At 44.0% G+C, this 24,990-nt stretch overlaps 1 protein-coding gene across 5 annotated transcripts in view; it reads right to left on the minus strand.

Moving 5' to 3' along the window:
- KALRN (kalirin RhoGEF kinase) overlaps positions 1-24,990 on the minus strand; it is a 513,398-nt gene that overhangs the window by 256,123 nt on the left and 232,285 nt on the right. For all 5 annotated transcript variants that reach the window (XR_009540742.1, XM_060150454.1, XM_060150452.1 and 2 more), the window contains exon 6: positions 11,650-11,772. Coding sequence is in view for 4 of the 5 variants with exons in the window: in XM_060150454.1 (XP_060006437.1) it covers positions 11,650-11,772 (123 nt within the window). In the remaining variant the exon portion in view is untranslated. The remainder of the gene's footprint in view (positions 1-11,649; positions 11,773-24,990) is intronic.

A 24,990-nucleotide genomic window follows, 5' to 3' on the forward strand; every position in this document is an offset into this window, starting at 1 on the left:
TATATGGCCTTTATTATGTTGAGGTAGGTTCCCTCTATGCCCACTTTCTGGAGAGTGTTTACCATAAATGGGTGTTGAATTTTGTCAAAAGCTTTTTCTGCATCTGTTGAGATGATCATATGGTTTTTATTCTTCAATTTGTTAATGTGGTTTATCACATTGATTGACTTGCATATAGTGAAGAATCCTTGCGTTCCTGGGATAAATTCCACTTGATCATGGTGTATGATCCTTTTAATGTGTTGTTGGATTCTGTTTGCTAGTATTTTGTTGAGCATTTTTGCATCTATATTCATCAGTGATATTGGTCTGTAAGCTTTTTTTGTAGTATCTTTGTCTGGTTTTGGTAACAGGGTGATGGTGGCCTCATAGAATGAGTTTGGGAGTGTTCCTTCCCCTGCAATTTTTTGGGAAGAGTTTGAGAAGGATGGGTGTTAGCTCTTCTCTAAATGTTTGATAGAATTCACCTGTGAAGCCATCTGGTCCTGGACTTTTGTTTGTTGGAAGATTTTTAATTGCAGTTTCAATTTCATTACTTGTGATTGGTCTGCTCATATTTCCTATTTCTTCCTGGTTCAGTCTTGGAAGGTTATACCTTTCTAAGAATTTGTCCATTTCTTCCAGGTTGTCCATTTTATTGGCATAGAGTTGCTTGTAGTAGTCTCTTAGGATGCTTTGTACTTCTGCGGTGTCCATTGTAACTCCCCCTTTTTCATTTCTAATTTTATTGATTTGAGTCCTCTCCCTCTTTTTCTTGATGAGCCTGGCTAATGGTTGATCAATTTTGTTTATCTTCTCAAAGGATCAGCTTTTAGTTTTATTGATCTTTGCTATTGTTTTCTTTGTTTCTATTTCATTTATTTCTGCTCTGATCTTTATGATTTCTTTCCTTCTGCTAACTTTGGGGTTTGTTTGTTCTTCTTTCTCTAGTTCCCTTAGGTGTAAGGTTAGATAGTTTACTTGAGATTTTTCTTGTTTCTTGAGGTAGGCTTGTATAGCTATAAACTTCCCTCTTAGAACTGCTTTTGCTGCATCCCATAGGTTTTGGATCATCGTGTTTTCATTGCCATTTGGTCTAGGTATTTTTTGATTTCCTCTTTGATTTCTTCAGTGATCACTTGGTTATTTAGTAACGTACTGTTTAGCCTCCATGTGTTTGTGTTTTTTTCCCCTGTAACTCATTTCTAATCTCATAGCCTTGTGGTCAGAAAAGATGCTTGATATGATTTCAGTTTTCTTAAATTTACTGAGGCTTGATTTGTGACCCAAGATGTGATGTATCCTGGAGAATGTTCCGTGTGCACTTGAGAAGAAAGTGTAATCTGCTCTCTTTGGATGGAATGTTCTATAAATATCAATTAAATCTATCTGGTCTATTGCATCATTTAAAGCTTCTGTTTCCTTATTTATTTCCATTTTGGATGATCTGTCCATTGGTCTAAGTGAGGTGTTAAAGTCCTCCACTATTATTGTGTTACTTTCGATTTCCTCTTTTATAGCTGTTAGCAGTTGCCTTAAGTATTGAGGTGCTCCTATGTTGGGTGCATATATATTTATAATTGTTATATATTCTTCTTGCATTGACCCCTTGATCATTATGTAATGTCCTTCCTCTCTCTTGTAACATTCTTTATTTTAAAGTCTGTTTTATCTGATATGAGTATTGCTACTCCAGCTTTCTTTTGATTTCCATTGGCATGGAATATCTTTTTCCATCCCCTCACTTTCAGTCTGTATGTGTCCCTAGGTCTGAAGTGGATCTCTTGTAGACAGCATATATATGGGTCTTGTTTTTGTATCCATTCAGCAAGCCTGTGTCTTTTGGTTGGAGCATTTAATCCATTCATGTGTAAGGTAATTATCGATATGTATGTTCCTGTGACCATTTTCTTAATTGTTTTGGGTTTGTTTTTGTAGGTCCTTTTCTTCTCTTGTGTTTCGCACTTAGAGAAGTTCCTTTAGCATTTGCTGTAGAGCTGGTTTGGTGGTGCTGAATTCTCTTAGCTTTTGCTTGTCTGTAAAGCTTTTGATTTCTCCATTGAATCTGAATGAGGTCCTTGCCAGGTAGAATAATCTTGGCTGTAGGTTCTTCCCTTTCATCACTTTAAGTATATCATGCCACTCCCTTCTGGCTTGTAGAGTTTCTGCTGAGAAATCAGCTGTTAACCTTATGGGAGTTCCCTTGTATGTTATCTGTTGTTTTTCCCTTGCTGCTTTCAATAATTTTTCTTTGTCTTTAATTTTTGCCAATTTGATTACTATGTGTCTTGGTGTGTTTCTCCTTGGGTTTATCCTGTATGGGACTCACTGCGCTTCCTGGACTTGGGTGGCTATTTCCTTTCCCATGTTAGGGAAGTTTTCGACTATAATCTCTTCAAATATTTTCTCGGGTCCTTTCTCTCTCTCTTCTCCTTCTGGGACCCCTATAATGCAAATGTTGTTGTGTTTAATGTTGTCCCAGAGGTCTCTTAGGCTGTCCTCATTTCTTTTCACTCTTTTTTCTTTATTTTGTTCTGCAGCAGTGAATTCCACCATTCTGTCTTCCAGGTCACTTATCCGTTCTTCTGCCTCAGTTATTCTGCTATTGATTCCTTCTAGTGCAGTTTTCATTTTAGTTATTACATTGTTCATCTCTGTTTGTTCTTTAATTCTTCTAGGTCTTTGTTAAACATTTCTTGCATCTTCTTGATCTTTGCCTCCGTTCTTTTTCCGAGGTCCTGGATCATCTTCACTATTATTATTCTGAATTCTTTTTCTGGAAGGTTGCCTATCTCCACTTCATTTGGTTGTTTTTCTGGGGTTTTATCTTGTTCCTTCATCTGGTACATAGCCCTCTGCCTTTTCATCTTGTCTATCTTTCTGTGAATGTGGGTTTTTTTTTCCCCACAGGCTGCAGGATTGTAGTTTTTCTTGCTTCTGCTGTCTGCCCTCTGGTGGATGAGGCTATCTAAGAGGTTTGTGCAAGTTTCCTGATGGGAGGGACTGGTGGTGGGTAGAGCTGGTTGTTGCTCTGGTGGACAGAGCTCAGTAAAACTTTAATTCTCTTGTCTGCTGATGGGTGGGGTTGGGTTCCCTCCCTGTTGGTTGTTTGGCCTGAGGCGACGCAACACTGGAGCCTACCGGGTTGTTTGGTGGGGCTAATGGTGGACTCTGGGAAGGCTCACGCTAAGGAGTACTTCCCAGAACTTCTGCTGCCAGTGTCCTTGTCCTCACAGTGAAACAAAGCCACTCCCCGCCTCTTCAGGAGACCCTCCAACACTAGCAGGTAGGTCTGGTTCAGTCTCCTACAGGGTCACTGTTCCTTCCCCTGGGTCCTGATGCACACACTAATTTGTGTGTGCCCTCCAAGACTGGAGTCTCTGTTTCCCCCAGTCCTGTCAAAGTCCTGCAATCAAATCCCACTAGCCTTCAAAGTCTGATTCTCTAGGAATTCCTCCTCCTGTTGCTGGACCCGCAGGTTGGGAAGTCTGAAGTGGGACTCAGAACCTTCACTCCAGTGGGTGGACTTCTGTGGTAACATTGTTCTCCAGTTTGTGAGTCACCTACCCAGCAGTTATGGGATTTGATTTTATTGTGATTGCACCCCTCCTACCGTCTCATTGTGGCTTCTCCTTTGTCTCTCGATGTGGGCTATCTTTTTCAGTGAGTTCCAGTGTCTTCCTGTTGATGACTGTTCAGCAGTTAGTTGTGATTCTGGTGCTCTTCCAAGAGGGAGTGAGCACTTTCCCCTCTTTTTGTGACATTATTATACATATTACATGTATAAATGTTATAAACCCAGCATTAGATTGTATCACTTTTTATAAATTTATGTCTTTTGAAGAAGGTGAGAGAAGAAAGCAGAGTAAATTTAAGTTTATAGCTCTTGTTATATTCACCTCCTTATTTATCATTTCTGGATGTTTTCTTCTGTCTCTGTGCATTCAGGTTACCATCTGGAGTAACTTCCTTAGCCCTATACAGCATTACTCTTATCTCCTTTGTGCTGTCACTGGAAAATATGTTACATTTCTATATGTTATAAGCTCAGTAGTACAATGTATACATATTATTTTATACAATGGATTTTTAAATCAGTGACGAGAAGAAAGAAGAAGAAATTTGCACCTATGCTGTCTTTTTTTTTTTTTTTTTTTTTGCAGTACGCAGGCCTCTCACTGTTGTGGCCTCTCCCGTTGCGGAGCACAGGCTCTGGATGCACAGGTTCAGCGGCCACGGCTCACGGGGCCAGCTGCTGCATGGCATGCGGGATCCTCTCAGACTGGGGCACGAACCCGTGTCCCCTGCATCGGCAGGCGGACTCTCAACCACTGTGCCACCAGGGAAGCCCTATGCTGTCTTTTATAGTTATAAAATTACCTTTCCCAGTGCTCTCTGTCTTTTTCGTACAGATTCAAAAGAGCGAGTCTGGGGTCACTCGCTTTCATCATAAAGAACTTCCTTTATTGTTTCTCATAAGGTGTGTCTGCTAGCAACAAATTTCCTCAGTATTTGATTACGTGGAAATATCTTTATTTCACTTTCATTTTTGAAAGATAGCTTTGCTGAATATGGGATTCTTGGCTGACAGTTTTTTTCCGTTAAGCACTTTGAATATGTTATTCTACTTCCTTCTGGGCTCCATTGTTTCTGATGAGAAATCAGTTATTATTCTTATTGGGATTCCCCTGTGACAACTTCTTTTTCTCTTGCTGCTTTCAGGATTTTCTCCCTGTCTTTAGGTTTCAGTATTTTCACTATGATGAATTTGTTTGTGGATCTCTTTCCTTTATCCTACTTGGAGTTCCTCAAGCTTCCTGGCTATGTAGATTGTTTCTCAATATTCGGGAAGATTTCAGCTATAATTAAAAAAAAATGTTCCTTTCTCTCTTCTCTCGCTCTAGTACTCCCCTTATGCATATGATGGTACATTTGATGATGTCCTGCATTTTTCTGAGGCTCTGTTCATATTTCCTCATTCTTTTTTCTCTCTGTTCTTCAGATTGCATAATTTCTATTTCTCTGTCTTCAAGGTTCTTCTTCCAATTCACTTATTGTTGACCTCCTTTAGTGAATTTTTCATTTCAGTGATTGTATTTTCCAACTCCAGAACTTCCTTTTGGTACTTTTCAAAATAATTTCTATCTCTTTATTGATATTCTCTGTTTGGTGAGAGAATCATACCTACTTTCACTTCTTCAATTATAGTTTCCTTCAGTTTTTGTTTTTTAAAAAACAAACATATTTATAATGGCTACTTAGAAATCTTTGTTAAATCTGATATCTGGTCACTCTCACAGGCATTTTCTGTTTCTTGCTTTTTCCTGTGTGTGCTTTTTATCCATTTGTTCCCCCCCACCCCGTCATACATTTCTGTTTCTTTTCATAGCTCATAATTGCTTGTTGGAACCTGGACACTTAGATAATACATCGTAGCATCTCTGGGTACTGATTCCCACACTTCTGGGGCTTGTTATTGTTATTTGCCTGCTTATTTGTTTACTGACTGGCTGGATTATTTCAGTGGGAAACCCCTGATGTTGCTCCTCAGGGGATGCAGCCTTGGGTATGCCCACAGTCACCCTGGGATGACACTGGTCTTCGCAGTCCTCTCTTTAACTTTCTCTTTCCCTGACCACACCCAGCTGTTAAATTCCACTCATTTCCAGCTCATTACTCTATTGCTTTCAACAATGTCCTGGGGTATAAATATAGATCTGCTTCACAGATCTATCCAATCAAATCCAAGCTCCTTTGAAGGGACAGTTCCTGAGGTCACTACTTAAGATTTGTTCTGGCCCCAGGAAGTCTCTTTCTCTCTGGCAAACCAGCCTGCCTACTATTTACCCTATATCTCCAGTGACTCTAGAAATCTTCTCCCAGTTGCCTCTCACCATAACTTCCCTAAGGGCATTTCTGAGAGTGCTATTGGCTTGAACTTCTCTACTCTCTATTGCAAATAAATGCAGTTGCTTTAGGAAAAGATTTGGGGCTCTCTGTTTCGTAGTTTGTTTCTATTCCCAGACAACACTATTTCTCAGCAGTGTTGTGCCCATGTATAGCCTCTGCTCCATGAGTGGGGGCAAGGCAGAAGAAGGAGTCCCCACCTCTTGGCCACACTCACCTAGAACTTAAATTCAGCAACAGGTAGCTTGGACCAGGATAGAAAATGTCCTATCTGGGAAGACAGTCCTTCAATTGGGAGCTGGGGGCAAAGGAGACCTTGTGTTCTTGGTTGCACTAGTCTGGAGTAGCGTTTCCATTTCGTTGAGCTGGGAGGTGGGAGGAAAGAGGGTCCTGGTTCAAATACCAGAGATTCGCTGTTCTTACCAAGTTTTAGTAAATTTTCTTGAATAAATGTTTCATTTGCTGTGTGCACTTAGGACCATTTCTAGAGACTTTAAATGGTTCTTTTAAAATAATGTCCACCAGTTTCACTGGAGAGTAGGTTGGATAGTGCCTCATGCTGTCATACTAGAAGTGGACTCTCTTTCAGAACCTGTAATGCTTTATTTTAGGGTGTTACTATTTTATAAATACATATACATCTCCACAGAACAACAGTTCTCTAACTTTAATATGTACATAAATCACCCATGAAACTTGTTAAAAAATGGAGGTTTGGGGGCCTCATCCCCCAGAGATTATGATTTTCTAGGACTGGGGTGGAAGCCAAAAAGAAATCTACACTGTTAGCAAGTCTACTACAAGATTCTTTGAAAAAAAAATTGTACTGAAAAGACTAATGCATACAAGCTAAGACTCATCTCTTTTTCAACAGGTTTTATGTGTACTAAGAGACTCTGTGGCTATGACAGGGTCAAATCCTGGCTATTAAACATCACAATCATGTGTGTGCCTGTGTGTGTGTGTGTGTGTGTGTGTGTGTGTGCACGCGTGTGTTCCCCAAAACCTGAGTTCTCTGGGGCCCTCCTTTTTCTAAATTCTGCCTTCTGTTGTGAAAGGCTTTCTCACAAATTCTCCTTCCCCTGAGTGTGGCCTCCTGCTCTGATGGGAGTGTGGGTGATGGAAGTGGGGTCACTTCATCATAGGAAGTGCTGTCTGTTTGGGGGTAGGGAATTACTTGTGCAATCATGGTTTGGGGCTGCTGAGAATCAGAGATGATGGAGGACCCCAGAGCAAGGCTTCTCAAATTGGGGTCAGGAAACCTGCTCAGAATCTTTACCTCTCCTGCACCAGATCTGATTTTTCCTTGGTGCTACCATTTCTAACTTCCCCTCAAAACAAAGAGAGCACCACAGGCTTTGCTGCAATTGGTCTGATTTGCACACCATCAAGTGGCAGTATGTGCCTCTGGTGAGCAAATTAATAGGATTAAAGCAGCTATCAACATGCAGCAGCAGAAAGGCTTCCTACTGTCCAGCTGCACGTGGTTATCACTAATGTGAGTCCTCACAGTCGTAACAATAGAAAATGAGTATCACTTCATATTTTAAAACTCTAGACAGAAACCATTAGCAATTTATTTTCCCCAAAGAACCGGCTAATTAAAATTGTAAATAAGACTGTGTTGTTTGTATGTACTCCTGTGAGTGTCTTTTTCACGAGGAACTGGAGCATAGATGGCTACCTGATTGTTCTGTTGCATGTTACAGTACAACCCGATCCTAATTCCATCTGCCCACACTCCCATCAGAGGAGGAGGCCACATTCAGGGGAAGGAGAATTTGTGAGAAAGCCTTTCACAACAGAAGGCGAAATTAAGAAAAAGGAGGGCCCCAGAGAGCTCAGGAAACCTGGCTTTACGAGGCACTATAAGAAGCCAGAGAATATCTTCCTACTGGATTTAGTAGGTGGGTTATTATTATTATTATTAAAGATCAAAAGAATAGGATTCCCCAGTGGAAACTGCAAAAAAACATGTTATAACAAAAAGCCAAAGATCAACCAATTTTAACCTTTTTCTTTCAGAGTTGCTCGTGTACCATACTCAGTGGGGCATTATACTCCCACACTATCCACGTGTTAATAATTGATAGCCTTTATTGGTACCAATTGACAGACAAAATTTAGGAAATTTCTGATTTTGCTTCCACGATTTAATGATATGCAATTATTTCTCAGTAATGGCCACCTCAGCTGGGGTCGGGTCTTTAACTGGTATATAAAACTAGACATGAAAACTAAACTTAAAAAACAGATGAATTATAACTAGATCATCTTCATTTACCAAACAGTATACCTAGGGGTTCTTTAAATTATAAAGAAGAACGGGTACTTTATACAGTTAATTCACAGACCATTAATTACTATCAATGAATGAACAATAAGCATTAAGTCAGTACTGATTATTAATTGAAAAATATACCTGACCTCCCCTCATTTAAATGGAGCCCCTTTTGTTATCCTCCATCATAGCAGCACTTACTCTTCCAACATAAGACTTATTGATTTGTATTTATATATTTACTTATGAGATTATATAATATCACCTGTCTCTCCACTGGAACCTCCGAGGACAGACCATTTTGTTCACCACTATATGCCCAACATCCAGCACAATGTCTAATCCTTAATTATTTGTGGAATGAATGAAGAAAGAAGTCATGAGGTTCTTGGGATCTTATATTGGGGAGGGTGATCAATAGGCTTTAGGATTCCCTTGAATCCCCTGAAAATGCCTAAAAAAAAGTTGTCCACATACATTTCTCTGGAAAGAAGACCCACAACTTTCATTAGATTTCAAAGGGGTCTGTGACCTCCCCGAAAGGTAAGGGATCACTGGCCTATTTCACTGATAAAACAGGATTCAGTAGCAAAGAACTCACCTGTAGCCTGAAACAAAGTACCTGAAAGTAGCCTGAAACAAAGTACCTAAAGCATGTACCTTTACATGGACAGATGTGTGGGCATATGTATATGTTCTTTTCCAAGAACCGAAAAGGAAATGCCTCAGTGAACTTACAAAACAATCCACATTCTCACGTCCCCTGAGTAACTGATCATTCCTACAGTCACTGGGCTCCAGCAGTAGCTGCTTAAATTCATCTGTTTCTTGGCAGCAACATCCATCACTCAGGCCAGAGAAAAGGAGTCTGTAATTCCCTCTATTCACCTCCTTGGGTTGCTGACATCCGTCTTAGGGGAAGTCCCTTTTAATAAGCAACCTGTAAACCTCCCAGTTAACAAAAGCACGTGCCGCGTTTATAACGCACCAGTTCAGCCAATTTGATCAAACAACCCTGGGATTTCCCTTCCCCTGCCCTGCAGCCAGAGAGGAGAGCCAGCCTAATCAGGCTAAACAGGCACCGCAAAGGGAGACTAGAGATGGGCTGGAACATGCTAACTGGCTGTTGTGTATTAAACCTCCTCTTCCTCCCTCCCAGCTCCAGAAGATGCTTCCCTTCAGTAAATTTCCTCCCTCGTTTTTATTTTTTTTGTCCTGAAAATGGAGACTTCAGAAGTAAATTTGTCAGAGGAAAGGTTTTTGATGTGTTATTAACTCTCAGTTACCCATATTAACAGAGAAGAGCAGTGGTGCAGATAATTCAAAGGTTCTTTCTGTTTAACTTTGTAGTTCATTGTTTTGAAGGGCTTGATGGTAGACTTACCTCCCTAATCATGTTTGTCTTTGCTTCTTATTAAAATGAGTTTGTCTGCCTTAGGGCCAGGCAGTTGGGTGACATGAAGATTCCGGCACAGAATTTGTAAAATTCACCAGGGGAAATCCACAAGGCACACAGATAATCAAACCTGACTAGATCTGAGTTCCTGTTCTTAATCACCTGTGATCAATCGGTTTGCTCCTCTGTGACTAAAGCGAGCCTGGGATGAGACATAATTATAGAAGACTAGTTGGACTAGTCTTTACGTGTAGATGAAGACAAGACTGCTGTGGCCCAAATTGGTAACACAGTCAATCTTGATCTTTTCCCTGCCTGGTCCCACAACCTTCTATTCCGCAGCCAGAGGTCCCTTCCCATTCAAATCTCACGCTGCTCACCTCTACCTTACATCCTGCAATGGCTCCCTGTGCTAATCATTAGGGCTATTCACAAATACCCACTCTCTCCTGCCCAACATGTGGAGGTAGGACATATACCTCCACCCGCGATGTTAGATGTGGCCATGTGACTGGTGCTGGGTAGTGAAATGCGTCACTTCTAGGTGGAAGGTTTCAGAGCTAGCGTGCGCTTGGCTACTTGCTTTGTCTGCTGAGGCACTGGCATCTGAGACACTGGCTGCTCCCTCAGTCTGGGAGTCTCATCGAGTGAGTGCGATGAGCACAGCCCCCAACAGCCAGTGAGGGGCATGTGGTAGGAACAAGAAATGAACCTCTATTATTTTAAACCACTGAGATTGTACGGTTCTTACGTCACTCAGCATCTCTATCACCGCACATATCAAGCTGTACCATGACTGTCTGAGTTATCTCCCTAACTAGACACTGAAAACTTGAGGCCAGAATTATTTCTGTGTATAACATAGTCCAGTGTATAACATTGTTAAAACAACTCCATAGAAAATGAAATTATCTTCTTTTCTGGCCTCTGTGATCCTCTGTGTTTATGTTTTTCTAACACCTGCCCCTCTCCCAGCATCACCAGATGAAATGATATGGTGTCTTTGGAGTTCAGATATACGGGGAATGGTGGAGCTATTCTATTGGACCAGTAGTACAAGCAGGAAGAGCTGGCAGAGGGGAGAGAGAGAGATGTCGAGACATACTTAGGCTGCAGACATTTCAGATACAACGGGTTCAAGGGGCAGACAAGATTTCAAAGTCTTGGGGAGACCACATGGAAAAATTACTATCCCAAAGTGTTAGTTTTACGAGGAATCACAGGAGTCATCTGGACTAGATTCCTGTATCACCAGCATCATCATTATCATAATACCAGTATTTACTGATAATGGACTATGTACCAGGCACATCTCCAGCCACCTTACAATTAACTCATTGAATCCTCATGGCAGCCCTATAAGGTGGCTATTATTATTTCCATTTTACAGATGAAGAAATGGAAGCACAGACAGGTAAATTTCCTATGGCCACACAGCTAGCAAACATCCCTCTCTGAATTCAGTGTCTGCTTGAAGTCTCCCCATCCTGGGGAGCTCACTAACTTCCAGTACATCCCACCTCCTGAGCCATGCGCTGCCTCCCCCTCCAACTGCCGTCCCCTGGACTGTTCTGCCTCCTAGACCAACACAAAACAATTCCACCCTCTTCTCTCCAAGGCAGCCCTCCACATAACTGAAGGCAGCAACTGTGTGTCCCGCAAGGCTCCTCTTCTCTAGTCTAAGCAGCCCAGTTCACTCAACCGTTTCCAACGCGCCACAGCCTGAGGTGCCTCTCATCCCAGCTTAGTGACTCACACATGCCAGTGGGTTTAGTCAGCGGAGTGGAACTGGGCACTCTCCTTTCTAGTCCTGCACTGGGCTGATGGCCTCTACAACCCTAGCACGTTCCTTTCACCCTGTAAAGCAGGGTCCGGAGGCAGAAATGAGGCCATAATCTGCTGCAGGAACAGCCGGCTCACCACGTATCCCGCGCTCGTCCCTGTCTTGGCAAATGGGATGCTATAAGGGGCCGCGTGTTCAGAGTTGCTCGCTCCTCCTCAGCTTGGAAGTCTGTTTCTGCCCTCTCCACCGCAGCCCCGTCCCCCTCGTTATTCTCCTGCCCCCGAGAAGAGACCCTGCACTCACCATGGAGTTCATGGCGAAGTGATTGTGCTGCGTCTGGAGGTCCAGGGCGTGCTGGTAGCTGACTCCAATCTCTGTATGGCTCTGGAGGAATAACTCCTTGTTGTGGCTTATCCAGTCAAACATCTAGAGGGGGAAAGAAGGCGCACAGTCATCATGGGGGTATGGGTCCAACAGCAAGGAACTTTCAGAGCTACTGGGAGAAAAGCAGCCTTCCTGCTGGGGCCCAGTGAGGACCAGTCATCGTGCTCAGGGTCGGGGGTGGCCCACACCTTGGCTTCCCAGGAGAGCCCTCCTCCTTAGCAGAAGGCCCTGCCACCAGCCTCCATGTCTCCCTACAGAGCCTAGGGGAAGAGAGAAAATGAGTAAGAGGACCAAGGAGAAGGGGGAGGAAGCTGCTCACTTTCCCTAGTTACTTCCCCTTTTAAAAGCTTTTAGAAATCTTCAAAAGCCACGCCCCCCTCAATGCGTGCTTTAGGGACAGGTGAAGTGGAGACAAGTGGGAGGTTTAATCCACTCCCTACTGCCCCAGCAGGACAGAGAGACACTTGTTGGAAGCCACAGGGCATCCTAACATGCCCCATCCCACTTACACTGCCCGACCACACATTGTTGAACTGACTCTGAATGCAGTCACCTTTTCTTGTGACTCCACAGCCTCACAGCGTTTCTGCTATGACCCACGAGGAACCAGCAGAGGAGGATTTTAAGGGTAGAGTGAATACTGCCTAGCACAGTGGGCACTGAGCCATTTTCCTCCCCATGGCTCTGTACCTGGTTTTCATTTAGGTTTCCACCTCTCCCACAGGTGGCCCACTCACTTTTAGGGGAGCTAACCAGAACCTCAATTCCAAGGGAAAGCCTGGTCACTCTAAGGGTTACCCCTTCTCAGGACACCAGATCTAAGCCAATCAGTGTATGACATTTCCTGACCCATGGGATTGTCTTAGAAACGGGAATGTTATCCAATTCAGTACAATAAAACACAAAGGGCAGTTTGCTGGAAGCTCCTGGGAAAACAGAACTGAAGTTGTTTAGATATGACTCCTCTTCCTCTGATACTGTCATTGTGACCCTGCACCTCAAATTGCTATACCCATTCTGCTGGCAGCTTGAGGGTAAAGCCAATGGGCAGAGAAAGAGCGTAGCCAAAACAATGGCAGGAAACAAGCAGAGCCCTGATTAAGCCTTGCCTGATCTCCACACTGTGTCTGGACTTGCTTAGTACCTGAGCCAAGAAATCCTCCTTATTATTCAAACTGGTTTAATTTGGATTTTCTGTAATTCTCTGCCCAGAGTAGTCAAGTGATATAGCCAGGAAACGTGTTAAACCTTTGGAGAAGAGGATCGCTATACTTGGAACTCATGGTCCATAGTTTGGGATGAGCTAAAGGCTGCGGCTCAGTTGCAGAGTAGAGCAGGGAAGAACGGAGCACAGGTGTAGGCTGAGAAGCTGCAAAGATCACGCCAGCTTTCCTGGAAGGCAGAATCACAGCCTCATTCCATTTTTCCCCTTTAAACGGAAAAGCGAATTTACTTTTTCAGTTACGTTTAACCAGCATTTATCGGACACTCATTACACGCCAGGCACTATACAGGGCAAAAATGATTAATATGTGGTTCTTGAGTTTAAGTGGCTTAAAAGCCAGTGTGGAAAGCAAACATGGACTCAGATACAGTGTTAGCACAACTTGGCATATGACGTGATTAAAATCGCAACTCAACAAAGAAATCTATCAAGATAAAGGTCAGTGTGGTATGTCAAGGTAGCAGCCTCTCTTGATGGGGTGAAGAGAGGGAAGAGCAGAGAAGGCTTCCCAAAGGAGGTGACACCTGACTTGACCCTGACTCAGGTAGGAATTAGCCAGGTGAAAGAGTGAGATGTGCGCTCCAGGCAAAGGGAAGATCAAAGGGGCAGAACCGTGGGGCAGCCCAGTGTGTAGAGGGCTCTGAAAGCACCACTTCTGTGCTTCTGGACCTGATGTGAGGAGAAGATGTGGCTGGGGAGGTAGAAGGGACCATGGAGAGCCCTGGACACAGGCTTTAGGAAACCTGGACCATATACTGCGGGCAGCAAGATGTCAGTGGAGGGTTGTAAGCTGAGCAGTGAAATGTGATGTGAGCTTTGAGAGGAGCATGGGATGTGGACTGGCGGGGAGAGATGGAGCAGTAAGAATGGTTAGGAGGCTGTAATCCTGGGGAGCAAGAGTGAGAACCTGGAAACCCGGATGTGGGGAGTGACAGTGGAGTCTGTGAAGTGGGCAGAGCGAGAGTCGCTAGGAAGGGACTGAGGACTCCCAACTGTTTGGGGAGGGAGGGTGAGAAAGAGAGAGGGAAGACAGCCAGGTATCTGGCATGGCGCCCTGGATCCTTGTAAGAGAAGGTGCCCCCAAGATACCACCTCAAGAGGAGGGCAAGAAGCTGGGGTAGGGGAGGAGAGACCGCAGGTTCCGTTTCAGATGCTGAGTTTGCGAGGCTTAGGAGACCTTCAGGTGGAGGTGTCCTGTGGGCAGTTAGAGTTTTGTCTGGAGGTCAGGAGAGGGACACCAAGGCTATGACAACCCATGGTTAAGTACAAGCACATCACCTTCCCAAGGCAAATGGGCATAAAATGGGATTGAATCTGGAGATGATTCTCCCTTTTGAATTACCCAGATCACTTCCGGCTACCTACACAGATAAAGGGCAAAAGTATCATCCTTCACTTTCAAGTGTCAGCAGAGGCTCCAGGCTGGGGGTGCCTGCGGAGGCTGGGCAGGATCGGTGGCATGCGCCACCCCGGGTCCACCAGCCACAGCCAACCCCACACCGCGGGCAGCGCTTTTTAAAATTACTATTAAGGACAAGAGGGGAAGAAGACAAGTGCCCCAGAAGTCTAAAGGAACTTCACTGTGTAATTTTTGTTCTTTTAAATTCTGCCTCTCAACCCCATTTAAAAATAATCCCTCATCTCTTTTCCTTGTTGACCAAAGAATCAATAAAATTAATGAAAATCTGAAATGCCTGAAGTCCTTGGAACTTAGGATGAAAAGTGCTCACTCATACTTTCTTGTCTATCCCAGTGGCCTAGAAGTGACCTTCCCTGTATTTTCTGTTAAATGAGTATTTAGATATGCTAATAAACAGAGAGTTATATGCTAGCATCAGAATGATTAGATTGCCTGGCGCCAGGTCCCTGCCGGACTACAGAGCAAGGAGAGCCGAACACGGGCCAGTTAAGAAGAAAAGCAATAACAACAGTGAGTTAAAAGGCAGGCGAGAGCGAAGAGTGCTGGAGGAACCACACGCCTCATTGAATGGGCTTCTCACACAATGAGGTCTGCACCCAGGCCACTGCGCCCCATCTGCCTTCCATACTGGAGCACACGAGCTGTCTCTGGGGGCTGCGCATTCTGGGAAAGTTCAGCTATGCCGGAGGCTAGAGGCAGTGCTCCAAGGAGGTGACACTCATCTCAGGCACCTAGGGACCAGACAGTCGATGTGATATCAGAAACCACGGTCTCTCCAACATGGCTGTTTCCTAGGGACAGTCTCAAGTCTTCTCTGGGCCTGAATCTGCTGCCTAATTGTATATAATACTCACTTTTGTGAGCCTGGTTGCCTGCAAGGGTCACCAGCATTTCTGCTGCATTCACTACAGCTGGCTGCAGAGAGAGAACGTGTGTGTGCGCACACGCATGTAAGCACCCATGTGCGTGTGCAGTTAAGTGGGATAAGGACTAGGCTGGTTCTGGGCCTGGCTCTGTCACTAATTACCCAGGAGACTGTGGGCAAGTCTCTCCTTTTCTGGGCTTCTCTTCATTTCCAAGGGATAAGCAGTGCCCAGAATGGAGGTAAGCATCCTGGTTTACAATCGGCTCAATTTGGAAACTTACGGAGTGTATTTTTTTCCATTCAAAATAAAAATTAGTTTTATTGAGTCTCCTGGGTCAGAATGCTTATTCATTGCTACAGCTTAACATTTCTAACTTTTGAATACAAAGAATGACTGTAAGAAAACTGGCATTGTTCTTAATAGCCAGAGAAATGCAGCTGCTTAGTCTCAGCCTTGACATCTATCTGTCCAGTGCTTTAGGGTTCAAAATGTCCACTCACAAGCATCATCTCACTGCCTTCAGCAGGCCCACTTTACGGATGGAAAACAGGTTCAGAAAAGTGAAGCCCCCCCAGTGGGCTTCATTCATGCCACCCAAGGCACATTCACTGAGTGTCTGTTGATCCAGGCTCTTGGGACACTGCCCTGCCTCCTGCATGTGACTGTAGGAACTCCTCTGCCCAGGCTCCACAGAGCAGTTGCCCCCCAAAAGGCAGCCACCAGGGCACTGTGGCGCTCCAGCGGTGGGAGGATGCTGCCCCTCACATGCGGCCATTCAGTGGCCAGTACCCGGCCCCCTCGTCTCTGCCTCCCACCTGCCCCCTCAGTGCCTGGGGATGGCTGATTCAAATAGCTCCACTTCTCTCAATAAATACTTAGTGAATGAAAGAAATGCATGAGGGAGTTGGTCACAGGCTCTGGGGTTGCTAATCTCCAGACAAGCTGACCCTTTCTAAACTAGGACATTTTATGATTTGATCTATTTGAATTGGGCTTTCTGGAAGACACCTGAACTAGACACTGGAACAAAAATCTAAAGAAAAAAAAACCCCCAAAACTAAAGAAAATGTCTCCACAGTGGTTTCAAACATTTTGAACTGTCTTTTTTTTTTTTGAGAAGATACAAATGGTAGGTTCAACAAAATGTAATAAAACAACAAAATTCCTCCAGGAGGAAAGTTCATGTCTAAATAATGAAATTTTATCTCTTTGTTTGGAAACCAACATAGTTTTGTCTCATTAAGAAGACAGATGTTACATGTAAGCTACTTGGGTTTTTTTTTTTTCCACGTTTTGCAAAGTAATGTTTTTATGCTGGCTTAAACTCAGTGAAAATATACAAATCTAGTTCTTAATATATAATAAATGATAAATGAATCTATTTAAATGCAAATTAGGAAAATAAACAGAAACCTTTTCTCCTTTTAAATATGGGGATAGCTAAAAGGTTATTATTGTTCTGTTTTTAATAAAGCATAAACTATTTCATAGAGCAAGGATATTAAATAAGGATCTTGGTCTTATTTTCCTTCATTTGCCAAATTTAGCAACAGCATCTGATTTAGAGTTTTAACTTTCAAACTACCTTACCACCTAGTGTTAGTGTTTTATACTGTCTGTAATTTAGATTACACTGGTTTTAATTTGCTCATTTTCAGGTTTGGTGACTTGACTGAGAGGACAGAAGACAACCAATGGATTTTCTTTCCTAAATATGCACATTCCAGTATCACCTGTTGTCCCCTGTTACCCTGCTTGGACACTGCAGCGACCCATCCATAAAAGCCTGTGCCCTAAAGAATACTAACAACTTCCTTGCCAGAGAACCTTGCTACATCTGAAAACTTGCTGTGCAGTCAACTTCAAAATAAAATGTTATGTGTGTTACAGTGCAAAGAACAGAGGCTTCAAATCAGGAGACTTGGGTTCTAGTGCAGATCTGCTTTATAAACTTTGACAAGTTAGGTTAATGGTCTAAATCTCAGTTTCCTTACCTTGAAATGGGGATAAAAATTTATACTATTTCAACCTTAGCATAATAGTGAGATTCAAATAAGACAACAGTTTCATGCTTTGGTAAGTGCTATATACCAGATAGATTTTTAAATCTACATAGTGAGCATATTCTATTGCACATAGTTCCCTAATGTTTTGCTTTAGAGCACAAAACAGACGAAAGGTGTGGATTTAAAACTGCACTGTGTTCATTTTGCAAAATCACCATGGGCTCATGGAAATCCCATCTGCAGCTCGTACACAAACATCCACAGCCCATCCATCCCGGACACGCACTCCCAGTGCCACCGCAGGGCACTGCACAGACCAAGGATACCCATGCATCCTCCCACTGCCCCCACCCTGACACACACTCAGGGCCCTGTGGTGCCTTTGCCCACACAGGACTCAGAGCCCCGTACACTCTCTCAGGGTCATGCCTGAGGGCACTGTCCCCTCCTGCCCTCCCTGTGTAGCCTAACCAGGGATCTCACCCCCTCCTGCCTTGCTTCCAAACTCCCCCTTCCCCATCCTCTCTGCCACTCCCCAACCCTTCCACTATTAAGAGATTCAATCCCTTTGACTCTTAACAGTTTTTTTACTTAGGAGAGACTCCTACTAAAATGTATTATTCCTGCAACCCATCCTGGAATTAATTTATCCAGGATACAGAAACAGCCTATTAAGAAAGCAAGGCACTTTGTGAGCACGACCCAGGGATGAGATCCTAGAATGGGGTGGCAGAGGAGCCCTACACCCAGAGAGAGAGGGCCTAAAGTGAGAAGTGGGTGGGAATTAAGGGCAAATTTCCCCACCTGACAACTCTGGCTGACCCCGGGCACATGTCCTCAGGCAAACAGGGCAACACACAGACCCCATGTGTGTGTTCTGGCCTATGACCCTTAAGACCCTTCAACTTTGTTTTCAATTATCCACTCACCTAGGATTGAGCTTTCCTGCTTTTCCAAAGCGGGGTAGAGAAAGAAAAAATAAAGGAACACAAAATCTGGATCTAGTTTCTAGGTTCCTAGAATTCCTTACAGAAGGGAGTTTGACATCTCTCCTCTTCTGTCTCCTGCAAGGCCTGCAGGCCATAGGGAGTCCAAGGTTCTGGGAGGCCGTCCTTACATTGGTGTCTATAGACAGGGGAGGTGGTTGGGACTTGTGCCTGATAGACAGTTAATAAATATCTACTGAGGGAGAGAAGGTGTTCCGGGCCCTGCCTGTTTTCCTTTAGGCTTTTGGAATGTCCGCTGGCATTCTTGTATATATGGTATAAGAGAGAAGCCAGTTTTATCTTTCACCATAAATCCAGCTGCTCTCAGAGGATGGCTCAGCCTGGTTACCTGGAGACCCCAGCACTGTGGCCTCAGGAATCAGCCAGGGCACCAAACAATTTCACCGGCCAGGCTGTGTCTCTGACCTGAAGACATTCTATCGATCCCCTAGCATATTTCTTACCCGCTCCATGCCCAAATTCCCTAATTCCCAGATCTCAGATCTAACATCCTAACAGGCTGCTCCCATCTAGAACTGCCCCAGTTTCTCTATAAAACGGGCAAATGTCCCTATTTGCTCCCACTGTGAGCAAGGAAATAACAGAACCTTTTCCCCTTCTGCATATGCTAATATGAACTTCAGTTAACACCCCAGTTCTGTTTCCCTGGAAACAGAGAAAGATAGTGTGTGCCAACATGTTACTAAGTCATGCTGCCAGTGGTAAAAACACCCCCGATTGGTAAACTGTATCTGGATTAGAAGGACTATCAATAAACTATAAATAACTGATGGGGACAGCGTTCCTTGATCTTCCCTGAAGGGGGTGACTCTTGTGACTGGTGTGTCCATTGCAGGAACCCTGGAAGCTGTGCCAACAGAGGATACTGGCTTCTGTGGGGCATGGGTTGTTGAGCCATGGGAGCTTCCGCCGCTGCCCACCATGGATCTTGTCTCCTTGCCCCTGAGCTGGATTGTTGCAAGGACTGTCCTGCTGGGAAACCACAGCTTCCATCTTATACTGTCCTGACTGGATCAGCGCCAACGGTGGCCCATAGCAGTCTTTCAGTCTGAATGCTTAGTAGAACCTAAGAAGACTCCTTGGTAGAGGAGTCAAACTCTGTGTATATAGTCTCTCCTTGTCTTCCATTTCTCCGTTCTCCTTTCTCGTTTTCACCTTCTCTCAATAACAGCAGTAATGATAACGGTGACAACAATAATAATAGCAACTAACATTTGCTGAATGCTCACTCTGTGCCAGGCACTATTCTAAGCATTTAACATATTGAACTCACTTCATCCTCTCAATAACCTCCTAATTATCTCCCCAACGTTAACCCCCAATATTATCATCTCCATTTTACAGATTGAGAAACTAAGGCACGGAGAGGCCCAAAGCCACAAAGCTAATAAGCGGCAGAGCTGAGATTCAAACCCAGGAGGCCTAGTTCCAGCGCTGATGCTCTTAACCCCGCGGCTCCACCTTCCAAAATGCTCAGAGCTTCATTCTGTCAACCCTTCCCATCATCAGCAAACTTTCAGAAGTGCATTCTGCCCGCCCCTGCTGTTTTTGTTTTCCCTCCATCCACTTCCTCTTTAACTCCTTGTAACACCTTCTACCTTTACTGCTTTCCTAAGTCTGCACCCACAGTGAAAAATAATTGCCTCCTTTCTGAGGTCTTGACCCTTCCCTCGGTCTCTCATCAGAATCTGATGCAGTCCCTTCTGAAACTCAGCCGTCTCTGGCCTTCCACACCAGGTCATTTTCAGCGGCAGGCCATCCGGCTGCAGACGTGATCAGCATCCCCTCCTGCTTTCACAAGTCGCTACTGAACACTAAATTCTCCCAGGAGAACCAGTGCTTTCACCCACTCACACTCTCTTCCTTGACACACCATGTCTAGTCTCAGCACAACAAAAACAATAGGAACGCTCTAATTTCAAAAGCTCACCAATCCTTCAGTTCCACACTGATTTGTTAAACTTGCCTCCCACTTCTCTGGCTGCCCCTTCATGGCTTTCTTTCCTGTCCCTCACACCCTTACAGAGACAGTCAACCCTTAGCCCTCAGCCCCTCTGCCTTTTATTCATCAGCTCTGTCCATTTGAAAATCCATCTAGGCTCACAATTTCAACCACACAGATAGTATTTCCTGTTTCATGCGCCAGGCCCTGTGCTAAGTACCTCCACAGACTATCTCATTAGCCTTTATAATAATGCAGAGAAAGGGTATTGTTAATTCAACTTTCAAGTAGTGAAAACTCAGTACAAAGAGCTGAAGTAAATTGCCCGAGATCATACAGCCTGTAAGTGATGAAGATAAATTTAGAATCTAGTGTCCATCTGAACCTAATTTCCTCTGCTCCAGGGTGTTCTCTAACCTTAACTTCCCCAATAACTGACAAGAATAAATATGTGCCTGGCTCTGCACAGTGAGATTTACACGTTATCTTAAGCCCCATAGCAGCCCTAGGAGATAGTAGATAACATCATCACCACCTTTGTCTAGTTGAAGAAACAGATTCAGAGAGATCAAATAACTTGGTCAAGGTCACACAGTCAGGGTGCATATTAAAGACTCAAATCTAAGTCTATATGACTCCAAAGTCCATGCTTTTTTTTTTTTTTAAACATCTTTATTGGGGTATAATTGCTTTACAATGGTGTGTTAGTTTCTGGTTTATAACAAAGTGAATCAGTTATACATATACATATGTTCCCATATCTCTTCCCTCTTGTGTCTCCCTCCCTCCCACCCTCCCTATCCCACCCCTCCAGGCGGTCACAAAGCACCAAGCTGATCTCCCTGTGCCATGCGGCTGCTTCCCACTAGCTATCTACCTTACGTTTGGTAGTGTATATATGTCCATGCCTCACCAAAATCCATGCTTTTAAACCACTATCAAATTGTCTCCCAAATGCACACCTAAATTGCAGATTATTCCTAGTCACATGGTGCCCATGGATTCAATGTGAATATCCCCTTGCTGTTCCAGTAGCATCTAAAACTATTCTGCCTGTTCTATGAAAACCCTTACCTTCTCTTGACACCCCACGTCTTTACCCCGCCCCCCCATTTGTTCTCTTTCCTCAAATCACTCTGAAATGTACTCGTCACTTTCCACTGCTACTGATACTCACCACTCAGCCCCTCCTGCCAAGATTACTGCAATTACTCCCTTACTGATCTCACTGAGTCTGTTTTATTCCTTATACCCAGCAATCTGCCCCCACCAGGTTCACTGCTCTAATACACTGCTTTCACCCTGTCATTCCCTCAGTCCAAAAAACAAACAAACAAAAAAACCACAAAATTATTGTTGCTATCTATTATCCATATTGCAAAATCCAATCTCCTTACTCTGGCATTCAAGGTGCCTCCCCTCCACCTTCAATTGGTCCACATCTGCCTTTCCCCCTATTCTTTTACACCCCTGTCCTACACCAAGCATCCTTTCCTGTCATATTCTATTCACTTCCATGCAAATACACCACACCATGCTCATTGCCACCCCATGTTTGTGTTGACATCTTTCCTTCCATGAAATACTCCATATCCAAATTATTTCTACCCTTCAAAACACAACTGAAGTCTCACTTCCTCCAGATGTCTTCTTTGAGCAACTGAGTCCATACTGATTTCTCTTTCCTCCAAACTCACTGCTCAAGTATCTACCACAATAGTTCACAAACCTAGCCTTCATTCAGAACTACCTAAAGCATTTTCTTAAAAAAATATAGCTTCCTAGGCCCTACCCTTGAGATTCTGATTCAGTAGGAGTCCTGCAGGTAATTCTAATGCACTTTCATTTTTATTTAAACAGTTCATGTGGACTTACAGCCTGTTCTTAATGGGGTAGCTGGTATCGAACTTAACTCTACCACGTGTAAACTAGTTAAAAGCATTGGTCAACAACCAACATAGACCAATGATCCTTGAAGGAAGGGAAACATACAATGTAAGCCCCATATCCACCGTGGCTTTCTCCCTGAGGGTATTTTCCAAACTGTGGAGCCCAGAAACAGGAGCTGGGCCGAGAGCAGCAGTCTTAATGGGTATAAAACACCAGGGATTAGACTTCAGGGCTGGAAAGGTGGTTGCAATTACAGTGATAGGAAGTAAGAGAGAGGGAGCTAAGAAAAGGAGCCCTAAAATCTTCACCGAAATTTCCTTCAGGTCCTCGGCCAAATCCTAAGCTGTGCATAGGCAAGGCGAGACTCCAGAAGGTCTAGTGGAGAAGAGCTGTGGGAGGTGGAGAGCTGAACAGAAACGTCAGAGGCTACACAGTGCTGAGGAAATGTTAGGCGTTCTAAATCAAACAGTGTAAAGAGACTTTGGTGAACACTCTGGACACTCAGTTGGGACCCCAGAAAGACCAGACTGTAAGAGTAAGACCCATATCCTAAGAATAAGGGCTATACCCTAGGATTAAAGAAAAGATGGAAGTAGATGTGTCATAGCAAAGCCTAAACCAAGGCTCAAGAGGATCACGATCTGCAGTTTAACTGCAGCCCAGAACAAAACTTAACAATAGTTAGAGAAGGATAACCTAATCAAGAGTCTGTACAGTACATCATCTCTAATAACCAGTAAATCATTCAACATATGAAGCAGAGAAAAGTGACTAAGAATAAAAAAAATTAAACAGTCAATAGAAACAGATCCAGAGATGATCAGGCTATAATTTGCAGGCAAAACTTTCAAAAGAATCATGATTAACATCTTAAAGAAAATAGGAGGGAAAGGGACAAAATGGATTAAAAGATGGAACACGGCAACAGAGTCCAGTGTTCTGTTTCTTGTAGCCAAAAGAATTCTGATATAAATAGTCACATGCCCATGATGCTCAGTACAATATTTTATTCACTTACTGAACGCCCACTGTATTCCAGACATTGGATGAGAGACTGATGATAAAAGATCAAGGTCAGAGTCTAGTGAGGGAGACAAATGTATTCAACAGTCTGTCAACTTTAAGTGTGACAAGTACTATGAAACGTTGTAAAGCAACTATACTCCAATAAAGATGTTAAAAAAAAAAAAGTGTATATGATGGGCTGATAGCAGATAAAGACTTGCTTCAACTTGTTAGAGGTAGAGACGGGGAGAAGCACGATGACTCCCAGAAGGTCACAACAGCTGAGTAATACTTGAAAGACAACAGGATTTAGTCAGGTGAAAAAGGTGTAAACGGGAAGGGCATCTGAATGAGAGGAAACAGCTTGAAAAACAGCGTGGGATGTGAGCAGGTACCAAGAGCTCTAGAGCAGGATGTGAGAGGGGGTGAGAAGGGATGATGAAAGGCAGGGAGGGGCCTAGGTTGAAAGGCAAAGGTCGAAAGGCAGAACTGGGCCTTTATTCAGTGGTAGTGAGGAAACACTGAAGGAAAGCAATAAGGTCAAATTGGCCTTTAACCCTGAACTGGGTGTCTACACTGAGGCCCCCAGATACAGTCATTTATCTCATTGCGAAGAGGAGTCCAAGTCAGCCCTGATCTCACAAAACAAAATCAACTAGCACATTATAGACTTCTTACCAACTGAGGGTTCTTGCCTTCCCACCCCACTCCCTCCGCCCTTCTCTTCCCCCTCTCCTCCTTTTTCTTAAAAACCCTTCAGTGTCTGGGTCAAAGAAGATAAATACAAAGGAGGAGATAGAGATAACATATGGAGGTGCCCAGCACAACGCATGACACGTGGTAGACGCTGAATACACGCTAGCTCCTTCCCGCTTCCCCTGGATTCAGACAGGATAAGCCGGCAGTCACAAAAAGAAGCTGCTTTTGGATTAGAGAAACTCGGGCTGCAACTCTTCATGCTCAAATCACACACTGTCCTTGAAAAAGAGCAGACTCCTGTTAGGCCTCAAAAGGCCACTGTCCTCGGGCTTGCCCTCCTCATGCTGAGTGTTGCAATGAAAAGTCTCACCAAGCCTATTCAGACTTTGAATAATGTTTTTTCTTTTTCTTTGCATTCGATTTCCAGTCTGCTTGCTTGGATGGACTAAATTTCCTGCAGCCCTGGCAACACACACGCTACCCCACTGTGGGGAAGGAATGGTCATCCAGGAGCCAGCGAGTCAAGCAGACGAGAAACAGAACCAACCAAGCCAGGAGTCAGCCCAGGCAGCCCGGGGATATTGACTCTGAGTGGCCGAATTCCTTCCATCTGAACCGCAGATGATGATAAAATAGTTTCAGGAACAGCATGAGGGAATGTTCACTCACTTCCCAAAATGTAAAATTGAAGAGGTCAAACCTGATTTAATTCAAACTGAGAAAACAGTGCCCAACTTTAACCCAGAGCTACATTTAGGCATAAACTGAGCTCTGGCCCTTGTAAACTGAGCTCTGGCCCTTGGCAAGTTAATTTAGAGGAGCTAATGCTTGTTCCTGGCCTACAAGATACACTCAATAAATAGTAACTATTATTGTTACTGCAAAAATGGAGTGTCTGTCGGATGTTCTCACCCAGTCCTCCCACGCACCCTAAAATCAGCTGTGGCAATTACTTGCACATCTGGGGAAAAAAATTCCACATGGGCTAAGGAGGAGGTGGCCTTCCCTTCAGGAGTCCCTCTCTGAGAGGAGGGGCAGGTGCTATGCTGGAAGGGGTCTGTGCTAGGGGGGCTTGACCTTGAGCTGAGGAAGAGAGCCAGCAGTCCCCTTTTCCCTTCTCCCCTCTTCCTGCAGCAGTTTCAACAATGGGGCTCAGACAGGTGGGGGACCACGAGGGAGCCAGGCTCAGGCACGTCCAGG

Source organism: Lagenorhynchus albirostris, chromosome 5 (genome assembly GCF_949774975.1).
Source record: "Lagenorhynchus albirostris chromosome 5, mLagAlb1.1, whole genome shotgun sequence".
In the NCBI taxonomy this organism is placed as follows: domain Eukaryota; kingdom Metazoa; phylum Chordata; class Mammalia; order Artiodactyla; family Delphinidae; genus Lagenorhynchus; species Lagenorhynchus albirostris.